Genomic DNA, 11,907 nt, shown 5'->3' with positions numbered 1-11,907 from the left:
AAAGCTCAGGCCCTTATTTATAGTTCCAAGACGAGACAACAAGTCTGATTTTCCCGATGTGGGACTATGGGACTTGCCAAACTAACATAGCATACCCACCCACATAATTCTATTATTCCGAAACTTGCTTCCCTTGCATACTATAACAAGTATAATTTGTCATATATGTTATATCTTTCACTATCAAATATGAGAAATATGCTTATATGTTCAATCGAAATGTCGGAAGATGGGCCATTAAGCCCATATAAATCCATTCACACTGGGCTCTAAGAACATGTGCGTATCACGTGTTCTCTCGTCATATCGGAAGATGGGCCATTAGGCTCGAATGACACGTGCGTAGCAGGTGTTCGCTCGTAGTATCGGTAGATGGGCCATTAAGCCCATATAAAGCCATTCACTCTTTGGGCTCAAAGGACTCGTGCGTAGTACGTGTTCGCTCTTAATATCGGAAGATGGGCCATGAAGCCCATATAAATGCATTCACACGTTCGAACGGTGACCCGAGCCCACATAATTCAAACTCTTTTCCCTCTTCGTGCCCGGTTATGATACCGCCCGAGCTCTCTCCCCACTCTTCTAACAAAAGAGGTTGCCTCTCTCTCTCTCTCACATTACTCGCAGCCCATGGAGAAGATCTCCGTCGCCGTCCGCTTCCGCCCCTCCGCCGCTGGAGATCCGCCTGCCGACCGTCACTGGAGGGTACAGGACGAAAGCATCTCCCTCGTAGCCCCAGGCTCCGGCGTCTCCTTCGCCTTCGGTGACACCCTCTCTTCTCCACGGCTGCGCCCGCCTCCGATGCCTCTTACCCTGATCTTTGCTGCTTCTTCTTCTTGTTTGCCTCAGATCATGTCTTCGATCCAAGCTATAACAACGCAATGGTGTACGATCTCCTCATCAAATCCATAATTCAAGCCGCCGTCGATGGGTTCAACGGTGAGTTCGGATTTCTCCCTTGTTCCGCGTAGAGATGGGGGTTCATCACTTTTACCTCCCGCCAGGAACTGCTTTCGCGTATGGCCAGACGAGCAGCGGCAAGACTTTCACCATGAGTGGATCTGAGGGGGAACCCGGAATCATCCCTCTCGCTGTCGAGGACGTATTCCGCACCACCAAAATGGTATGTGATTCGACTTGCTTCCTGGGTTCGGTTTTGAGTGTTTCTTCTGGAAATAAAAAGGTTAAATAGAGACTTCTTTGGGGTGCCGATGGGAGCAGACTACGGATCGCGAGTTCTTGATTAGGGTGTCCTATATGGAGATCTACAATGAGGAGATTAACGACCTGCTGACATTGGGGAACCAGAAGCTCCCGATTCACGAGAGCTTGGAGGTGAGACTTGATACTAAAGACAACAGTCGGGAAATATCGGTGGTTATTTTGTCTGATAAAACCTACCATTTCGAATTCAGCGAGGATTTTTTGTGGCGGGGCTCAGGGAGGAGATCGTGAACAGTGCCGAACAAGTGTTTGAGCTCCTCAAACATGGAGAAGGTATATAACAACTCATTGCCCTCAAAATGGCACCTTTAAATTACTGCCTCTTTGAGTGCAAGTGAAATGTTGGTTGCAGCAAATCGACATTTTGGTGAAACAAACATGAACGCTCGGAGCAGCAGATCACATACTATCTTTAGGATGGTATATTTCTCTGTCTGTTCTTGTAATATGATATCTGTGATGCTATTACTCACTATCCTTTTATTCGAAATCTGCTATTTGTTTAGGTCATTGAAAGCAGCAAGAGGAATCCCATGAACTTAGGGGATGTATCGAACACGGATGCAATCCGTGTTTCTGTTCTTGTGTGTTTCCACTTTCCTCTCAACTCCAACTGTATTTATCTTTTTTGAAAACAAAACTTACTATTTGGTCTTACAGAACTTGGTAGATTTAGCTGGTTCAGAGCGGATTGCTAAAACAGGGGCTGGAGGAGTCCGTCTGAAGGAGGGGAAGCACATTAACAAGAGCTTGATGATTCTTGGCAATGTGATCAACAAGCTTAGTGAGAGTGGAAGGCAAAGGTACTTCAACTTCCATGTATTTAATTATCCTTTATATTTTATTACCTAAAATTTGTAATCTTGACATGAGAATTCTGATTTTTCTCTTGATTGAGAACTTTTTTCTTTCTATATTCATTTTTTGCTATGGTGCTGTGACTGCGCTAATGGTGTTTTTATATTATACATACCAACTGTTCTTATTTTCACATGTTTTGCTATCGAGCTGTAATTTCCAATTATAAGCACCACTTAACTCAATCATGTATACGGACATTCTTGAATCTCAAGCAAGTAGCTAACCATTGCTGAGTCCAATCTCGTAATATATGTTAAATAATTCTGGAATTTAATTGAATAGCAATTATGATTGAAATTTCTTGTTGGTTAAAATGAGGGTATGATCATGCAGGGGGCACATTCCATATCGTGATAGTAAACTGACTCGCATACTCCAACCTGCTCTTGGAGGCAATTCAAAAACGTCAATAATCTGTACAGTTGCACCTGAAGAGGTAGGGCTTAAGCCCATGTAGACTCTTCTTAAATTATATTATTATTTTCTTTCATATTTATTTTATATCCCTGATATTTGTAGGTTCACATAGAAGAAACAAGGGGAACACTTCAATTTGCAAGCAGAGCCAAGCGAATTACAAACTGTGCCCAAGTAAATGAGGTTGGTTCTGATGTTTGATTATATAGTTAACAACTGGACAATGTTGCTAGTCCAAAACTGAAGCCTCATCTAGTTGCTATAAGTTCTAGTTCTATGAATTTTGTCCCGCACAGTTTCTTTGGCACACACCCAAATTAACTGAACTTGTCAAAAGTGTATAGGCTTACAAAGAAGGATCCGTCATGTCCTAATTCTTGAGCAGTCTTCTCCCTTTCAATTAGTCATGTTTTTACAGAACCAGGTTATAGTTGTAGGCTAATCACTTTTAATTAACCTTTTCTTTTTGGAATCAGATCATAATTGATTTTATAAATTGTCGGTATATATATGAGTTACTTTTGTTCTAATTACTTTTCCATGATATTATAGATATTAACTGATGCAGCTTTGCTGAAGCGGCAAAAACTAGAGATTGAGGAACTCCGCAGAAAATTACAGGTCATTTCTTATTTATTTTTGTTCTCATGTAAGTGGCTTCAAGTTCATTATGAATTATGATTTTATATTCTGATTTTCAGGGTTCTCATTCTGAAATACTGGAACAAGTTATTTTGAAACAACGGAATGACATGCACAAGGTAAAATCGTGTTCAGTTAGTGAATCTAAAGTTTGTTCCACATGATTTGTATTTATGGGAAGCGCACATTTCCATTTAATTGCTGTAACAAATATCTTGTTTTGTTTTTATCAGTCTGAACTAGAACGTGAAAGGCTTGCAATGGAACTTGAGGAAGAAAGAAAAGCCCGTGAAACTTTAGAGCTTCGCATAAAGGAACAGCAGAAGAAGATAGAAAATCTTAGTAGTCTCTCTATTTCTTCATATAATACTTCAATTTCAACTCAGGTAACTTAACCAAATAGAACTCAACCAATGCTCATTTATCCTGCTCACATAGTGGGGCTGATTCACATCACATCTACATTTGCAGCAAAAAGTTAATTCAACTATCATGTTTGATGAATTAAGTGTATCAAGAAGTGATCTGTTCAGAACTCCCAATTTCAAAGCAATGGCTGATGATTTTGTTGTGAAACGACCAAGTAGCTTCAGGACAGTTGATTCGAACCCCATCCTTGAAAATTTTGACAACACAGCCGATGAAGACCTGTGGATGCAATTGAACAAAGGTTGCATCACTGATCTTGATACGCTTCAAATGACACCAAATATGAAACATCAGTCATTTCCATCACTTGAAATGTCGCTCGTAAGTGAACTATTCCTTTTCATTCTAATGTTTCACATTTAGACCTCTCTGATTTATGTTTATCATTCATGACTATTGTAGTTGAATGTTAAAAACTTTTAGGTAATATAGTTATCATTTTGTCCTAATGATCCATATTTTGTGGTTGATATATCTTAAAACCATCCTTTGTGAATTACTTGAATTAAGGGAGAATTCACGCATGATAGTATGGGAAGGTTAGCAGCTCTGTTGCGGCTGATGGTTGGCAACAGAGATGCACTACTGGAGAACCACAATTTTGTGCAGCTCTGCGGACGAACCAAATAACCAACATGTTAAAGCTCAAGCTCAGGTTGCCATACAAGGCCAAGGTTGATGTTGCTCAAAGCATTGCTAATGAAAAGCTAAGCTCAAGCACAAATTCTAGAGAACCCTGCTAGTTGAGAAGGCTAATGAGCCAAGGCTGAACATACTAGTCGAAGCTCAGTTCTAGCAAACTTGAGAATCTCTGCATGTGCTAAACCTGGGCCACTTAATATTTTTATCAGCTCAGGTTATTTGCAGCCCTCGATTTTATAATGAGTAGCAGGATCTCTATTCAAATGGTGGCATTCTGATTTATTATACACTGAAGAAGTTGTTGCACTATCATTTTAAGCAATGCTTTGTTTAAGAAACACAAAAAAAAACAGAAAACAAAGAAGAGATATATCTCATATATCGTTGTGCCTATAGAGTATACTTCAGACTTCAGAGTATGCAGCATTGGAGGAAAATGGTTGGACAAGTCATGGAAATTCTATGAGCAGTGAAAAGCTGATTTGAGGCCTTGAGTTATTGGATATAGGGTTCTAGTTATAGGCAATAAAAGGAAAAATAACTCAGTATGTTTAGAGATGTGTGGTTTAGTGTAGCAAGAAAACCAGCATTTTCACTGGGACAAATCAATAGCATTGATCATAGGTGAAAGACACAAAGCACTGAGATGAAAAGAACCTAGTTAGTGATGGAACCAAAGTAAGTGTAGCCACAACAAAACCTTTGTGATGTTTGTTTATTGCATGCATGAGTTTTCATCCACCACAACACTCATATACTTTGGATGGATTCTGTTTGATTGTTGTTGTTGCTGTTACTATGATCATGGATTAATTTTGATCGTCTGGAAAGTACCCTTTATTTCTGGGCCTTTAAAATTTCATTTCTAGCCCAATTATTTCCAATCCATTCTTGGATAATATAGCCAGTTTTGACCACAGAATTGTTTTTGTTTTCATCTCTTAGCTATTTCAGATGCAATTGTCATCATGATAATATTTTAACATGTTGATATGGAACAGTTGCTGTATTCAAAAGTGTTAGCGCACTTATTATATTTTTCATGAATTTTATTTGCTGAAAAAACTGAATTTGGCTGAAGGAACCAAGTGTTGATGAAGAAATTAGTTCTGAGAGACAACATAGCTTGGAAAGTGATTGTGGCTTCAACAGAGAACAGCTTGACGCTTTAAGGGAAAAATGTACCATCATGGAAAGGACATGCAGCCTGTTAAGAGAGGAGAAGGCTTCTCTAGTGGAAACTCTCTCCCTGTCTAAACAAGATAATGAGCACCTCAGAGCCCAAAAAGAAGAGTTGTTGAAGGAGTTGAACACCGAAAAGCAAAAGATGAAGGAACTTAAGGAGGAGATCCGGCAGTTTAGTTTGGCATTCCACCAAAGGGAGGGCTTACTTACATCTATCTACACCAAATCAAAGGCCATGATGGAAAACCTCAATGCGTCAAAAGTTTCAATATCTGAAGTATGTGATAGTTAAAGTAGAAGAAGGCCTCTTTATTCAAAGTCAAATGGTTTTGCAACAAGCAAGGTGTCTCTCGACTGAGTGCCCTCCTCGTCTGTACAATGTTATTCTTTTCGTGGTATGTTCTTCCTTCCACACTGATATTCTTACATGTATTCTCTATATTTGGACATCGGATTGAATTACTTTCATCAATTGGCCATTGGTGTGTTTTAATTGAAATGCAACACTATTTGCTTGTGTATTTATTACTGTTGAAGTGCATTCAGCATCATAATATGTATATCTATGATTAATCCAGTGGTTTCTGAAAAGATGATGAGTTTTGGAGCCCTCCTGAATTGTGTATCCTGGACTTATGATTATTCTGACATCTTAGTTCAGCCAATCAAATTTCATTTTTACCGTACTGAAAAATATGTGCAGAATCCTGATATTTTTGACTTGTTGAGTTTTACATTTTGGAGTCCATCAATCCAAAAATCCGGACAGCATATTTGGATGATCCAAATGGCATGGGGAGAGAGAGAGAGAGAGAGAGAGGAACCGTTCTGAATCGTTCTTGTTCTTGGAATATATCGAAGTTAAATGAGTGTTTGGTATTAGTGTTGCTCAGAAGTCAGTACACTGTTCTTTTGCTGGATTTGGACTTCATAAGAAGAAACCCCAAGGTTTTGGGAGTTGCAGTGCTCGGAAATCTAGAATGTGTTTCTTGTGTTATTGCACCGATGAGAGAAACGGAGATACAAGGCAGTGGGTAAACAATTACTGCACAAGCCACAATGCAAAAAAAAAAAAAAGACTAGAAGAGAGACCAAAGACACAAGCAGATCAATTCTTCCACCAATGCTTTGCCAATCATCGTGGTTGGACTAATTATATCTTATCCTAGTTAGATATATTTAGTATCTCAATCTTTAAACTTAAAATTTTTATATTAGAATATCAAAAGTGAAACATCTAATTTCATTTCCTTTAACGTCGTTGGTTAAAGAGAAAAAACGACAACGAAAGTTAAGGCAAAAGGAGAGGATGATGCAAATGTGGACGCTTTGCATCTACATCAGTGTCGCTCGACAACTACATTGATGACTCGGGTTTCACGCTTGGTGACCTAGGCAATCCACAATGCGATGGTGGCGAGTAGCATCATAAGCACTCTAGAGCACACCTCTAGTCATTGAAGCATCACCTAACTGCCCCTTTCTACTGTCGCATCCTACTCTCGAAGCTTGATGGCAAACCACAACATAGTCGCTAGGGCCATCAGCAATGGTAGGGCCATAGTCATTTCCTAGTGTAGGCCAACCACATGGGTCGTCACTTCTACGCATTGTCGTTCGCTCAACAACCCCATCCTCTATCTCCATCCTAGCAAGATGGCCTCCACCCGCTCCTCAACCACCTCGCATCATCATTTTGTGGCCATCCATTGAGGATCTAGAGCTTCTTCGCCTAAAGTACCATTGTTGACTTTGAGGTAGAAAGACAAGAGCTAAAGGATAAGAAAGCCACAAAGTGCGAAGGAGAGGTAGTAGGATCGAGATAATAAGAAGCATAGAGGGGGTGAACTCGTCGTGGACTTGTGCCGGAGACGTGATAGCCAACGTCGAGAGAGTACAAGTAGCTTAGTAGACGTGGCGAGCCACGAGGAAGTTGACACCATGGACAAATGTATCACAAGCCCAACAAACGAAGGTCGCATCAAACTCGTAGTAAATCATCACCTTTTGGTCGCTCTGTATCGATGCCGAAATAGTTGCCATGATTCTTATAGGGTAATATCTAATACGATAGCAAAAATAGTAAATGGAGGGAGGAATCGACCCACACAAAAGTCATCTATATAATTATTTCCCAACCGGTTGTAATGTGAATTTATTATAAAAATAAATAAATATATTATATATGATTTTTATTATATTTATAATATGTAAATATAATAATTTTTATTAAGATATACGGATTGATTAATACATAACTGTATAAATCTCAGGTTCGAATCCAACATTATCTATGTCATTTAATGTAATGAAAATATATTTTAATTTTTTTAAAAAAAATATTTATAATATAAAAATAAATTACATAGATTTATTGGATATAGCATTTTGGGGCTGTCTCATGTGTTGCATGGATTCTACTCCTCTCCTCAACAGTTGAGATGCATGATATGCTTCTCCTATTGCAGCTCAACAAATCCATGGCATCATCTCAAAATCAAGCATAGTTTGTCCCCATCAAGAAGGATGAAGACGCACTGAATTCCAATCAGATGACCAACAATGATACACATAGCATTCTGAAGAAGAACCCAGACAAAGGCACATCCACAAATTGTTGTTGGAAAGACGAACAATATAGCACAGAGAAGCAATTGGTACTTAAATATCATCTCCTCATCATCTTTTCAGTCGAGTAAAAGTTGGTGGAGTGCCATATTCTTCACAACAAGGTCTCACTAACAATCCACACAACACAGAACGCCATCCAAAGAGTTCACAGAGAGCAAACATAATAGAAAGACAAATAAAGACCAATCAAGAAACATAACTTGACATCATCAGTGATGCAGTCCTCATTCCAAAAGCTCAAAGCGAGGGGATGGTTGGAGGACCTACAAGGGTCGGGCCAAGGAGGTCATCGGACAAGCTTGCGGTGCTCTCATGAGCCTTCCTGTTCTCTGCCCTCGGGTTACTCCCGGTGCTGCTCGTAAGAGAACCAAATGAAGTCTTCTGCAGAACACCCGTCGGAGAGGACTCCATCCGAGGGCTTGAATCCCAGCCGTCGGTCAAGAGGTTTAGAGATGACGACGATGAGCAGTTTTTGCTTTGATCCTTGGGCATGCTACTGGTGTTGGCAAGGGCCTCTCCCAGAGGACCAGCCATGGAAGTCTCCCAGGATATCGGTATCCAGCTTATCTGTCTTTGGTTCACCTCACTCAGCACATTTATCCTCGAATCCATGTGAGGGAGACTGTATTCCCGTGACAGCTTAAGGGGTGAAAGCGTAAGGTTTTCATGGTGAGGAGAAGAGGAGGACGAGAACTCTGAGGAAGCCACTGGTATCGACATAGAGAGTTGAGTTCTTTCAAACTGCATTTCTTCTATCTCAGGCCAAGTAATGGTAGAACGATCCGATTGGGTTTTTGACCAATCATCGATGAAGTGGTGAAGGGGATGGGACTGCGGTCGTGGGACTTGGAGCTTCGGAGAAGCGATACAGCTTTTATCTGAGAAAGACCTAGTTGCAGGGTTCAAATGGGAATCGGTAGCAACAAGTTGAAGATCCGCTCGGGATGAGGTGGTTTCAAAGGCATTGTGATGTTCTGGGATTGAAAATAAGGAACTAGTGGGTTTTGGGTTCATAGAAGTCAACATGGAGAGGCTCACAGGATCTTGTCTTTGGTCATTGGCATTTTCCTTGTTCATCACCATCCTGCACACAACAGTTAAGTTAGCAATCGATTGAAAAAGGAGGATGTTGTTACCGATAACTCAAATATTCTGCATATTTTCAGCATAAAATTGTGACAATATTATAACTTACAAATAAAATTCCATTAGAACATTGAAATATAGCAATCGATGCACCGGACAAACTATGCTTAAACAAATGACCAAGAATATGACTAATATGTGGAGATATAAATATCGTATTTTTAATGATTGGAAACAAAAGATATCAATCGAAAACAAAAGTAACGCGTTACTAGTTCTCTTTACATGTTGAATGGTGCAGTGCAAACTTCACGAACATTTGGCTGCAAGGTTTTAGTTTGCGGCTGCGCACTACCAAGGCTGCTGGATGACCCAGCACCAGAAACTGCTGTAGCTGACTGTGAAGCGGCGATAACAGGCATCGCTTTCGCGGCATGGCCAGATTGGCCTTCCACATGCTTTCTTGAACGATGGCGGCCCCGGTTCATGTGACGCTCACAGTACTTCTGGTCGGCGACTGCATCCCTCGAGCACCGCCATTTCTTTCCGTCAGTCCGACGACACCTACCGGGTTCTGGATCAGCATTTCCAGAATATCCCAGATAGAAAGGTCCCCAGCCCACTACAAAAATGAACAGGTTATGCTAAAAAGATTGCTAACTCTACCAGTGACATATAAAAAGTATAGCTGAAATCACATAGTCCCAATAATTGAAATCAACAGGGTATCACAAAAAACAGACTTGTATACATTTGCTTTTTATAAAAAAATTACATACATCTTTAAAAAAATGATAATTATAAATGAAAAAAAAGGAGAAAAAGGTTCAGCAGAAGCTCAATACAGTATTTGAAAGAAAGGTAGAAAGTAACTCTTCAAGAACCACTGTTTAAAAGGAATGTGTTCATCTCTAACAAGCTTAAAGAGGATCTGCCATTAATTCTGTGCCGAGCTGAGATCTTAGGAAATGAACAAGATTTGACTGATTCCTAGAAGATATACTTTTCATACAAGAACAGAAACCAACAAGTTATTATGTGTAAACACTTGTCCCTGTTATTTTCGGAAGAGTAGATAGGCTTACATGAATTTGAACCAAAAGGTCCAGCCGATAAGGGATGGAACCCAGAAGAACTGAGGCTTCTCCTGATAGGGGTGAGCAGATTGGGTGGGATAGCAACTTTGGCAACGATGTACTTGTAAATCAAGGCCTGGTGTTCCAGCTCCAGCCACTGAGATGGGGTGAAGGGCCCTCTCACCCTTGCCAAAACCCCATTAATGTTCACATCAGAGCTCCCAGAATACAACCCTGTACACCAGAAACAAGGAAAGAGTGATAACCTTCTCAGAAGAGGTGACAGAGAGGGGAAGGAAGACGGAGAGCAGATCCTGCACAAACAAAATGTCGACCCCAAATAACAAGAATATGCCTCAAGGGGGGGGGGGGGGAGGGGGAGGAGAGGAGGGGGGCGTGGCTGATGTGTCACAGTACCCATGACTTGCGTGCAACCACCAAAGGAAGAAGCACAACAAGCTGTAGAAACCATCACATCGGATGTTCATATTCCTTTCTCTTCTCTTTTGTTTTGGCATCTTGCAGTCATTTTCCTTCAGAGAAGCAGCAAGGAGTACCCCCAAAGGAAGACGTAATGCAGTAAGCCATTTCCTCTTCCTAGTGGTCTTTATCCCACTTTGCTCTTTCTTACATGAGAAGGAAGAGAGCAGATAACCTCCCAAATGAAAACCAGCGAAGACAAGACCCAACCAGGAAGCACAAAAACCCAGCTTTTTCGCTTGACAAGACTCAGAAAAAAATATATATATATATAAAACAATGGAAGAAAATGCCATGAAAAGACCCTCTACTGATAAATACTGGGATCAAGCAGATCACCACACGCTACAACCAAGCTCCTTCTTGCGCCAAAATCCCAGCTTCGACAACACAGAGATCTAACAGTTGGTGCCGGTTACCTGCACTCCTAAGGTAAGAGGAAGGTGTGGGAGAAGATGCTGATGGTGAGCAGTAGTAAGGCAGGGGCCCTTCACAGCTGAGCATCAAAGCATCTTGCTTGGAGGTCGATGAGAAGCTGAGCATTTGCTCCCCATAAGGGAAGAGAGAGTGGGGGGTGGTGGTGGATCCCGGCAGGAAAGGAGGTGCCTCGTTGGGTGCTGTCACCATTGCCTCGGTTCTGGCCATCTTGAGGGATCTCCAATCACAGTCATCAGGTTCAGCAGACCTCCCAAGCTTCTGAAAGCCACAGCCGGGGAGCCCCTTTGGCCTGCAGACTTGGGCGTTTGAGGTGGTCAGGGAGCAAGACAGAAGGCTGCCACCCCCTGAGGAAGCACCTACAAACCCGTCCATGCTCACCACACCACCGAAGTCCATCTCCAATGTATGACCAAAGTGGCAATGAGTGGAGAGGAGGGCTCATGAGATGGAAGCTTTGGGAGGGGGGAGAGTGGGACCAGCAGAGGCAGCATTCTTATGGTGGTGGGAGGTGCAGGGAGGAGTGAAGTGAAGGCATTTTTGGTTTGGGCTTCAGCTCACAGAAACCAGCCTGGTTTTCCTTTTAGGGTGTGGGGGTGGTGACAGTAAATTATTGGATTTGGACATGCCAACAACAGATTTGGTGGTCTGCTCACAGGTTTTTGACCCTTTACATACTTACATGACCATAAATCTCTATCCACACACAAATCTCATTTCTCATAATATTTCTAGGCAAAGATATATATATATATATATATATATATATATATATATATATATATAAGCAAGTTCTTCT

General features: G+C 41.1%; 2 protein-coding genes across 3 annotated transcripts; one reads left to right on the top strand and one right to left on the bottom strand.

The window, feature by feature from the left end:
• Positions 1–527: 527 nt before the first annotated feature.
• On the top strand, positions 528–5,921 carry LOC103993097 (kinesin-like protein KIN-7L). Its single transcript, XM_009413049.3, has 15 exons — positions 528–763; positions 850–939; positions 1,005–1,123; positions 1,222–1,335; positions 1,416–1,497; positions 1,577–1,644; positions 1,731–1,808; positions 1,885–2,027; positions 2,419–2,521; positions 2,605–2,685; positions 3,055–3,123; positions 3,204–3,263; positions 3,378–3,530; positions 3,616–3,894; positions 5,297–5,921. The coding sequence occupies exons 1-15, from the start codon at positions 631–633 to the stop codon at positions 5,690–5,692; spliced, it is 1,968 nt and encodes a 655-aa protein (XP_009411324.2). The 5' UTR covers positions 528–630; the 3' UTR covers positions 5,693–5,921.
• Positions 5,922–8,026: 2,105 nt separating this feature from the next.
• LOC103993098 (growth-regulating factor 6) lies at positions 8,027–11,644 on the bottom strand. 2 transcript variants are annotated; one of them, XM_009413050.3, is made up of 4 exons: positions 11,093–11,644; positions 10,203–10,427; positions 9,403–9,739; positions 8,027–9,115 (listed from the first exon to the last, which is right to left on the bottom strand). In XM_009413050.3, the coding sequence occupies exons 1-4, from the start codon at positions 11,505–11,507 to the stop codon at positions 8,269–8,271; spliced, it is 1,824 nt and encodes a 607-aa protein (XP_009411325.2). In that variant the 5' UTR covers positions 11,508–11,644; the 3' UTR covers positions 8,027–8,268. The 2 variants fall into 2 exon arrangements, with proteins under 2 accessions (XP_009411325.2, XP_018685004.2); XM_018829459.2 differs by lacking the exon at positions 11,093–11,644 and adding an exon at positions 10,611–11,029.
• Positions 11,645–11,907: the final 263 nt, after the last annotated feature.

The sequence above is a fragment of the Musa acuminata genome, chromosome BXJ2-7 (genome assembly GCF_036884655.1).
Source record: "Musa acuminata AAA Group cultivar baxijiao chromosome BXJ2-7, Cavendish_Baxijiao_AAA, whole genome shotgun sequence".
NCBI lineage: Eukaryota > Viridiplantae > Streptophyta > Magnoliopsida > Zingiberales > Musaceae > Musa > Musa acuminata.
This window is presented reverse-complemented; position numbering and strand designations above follow the sequence as displayed.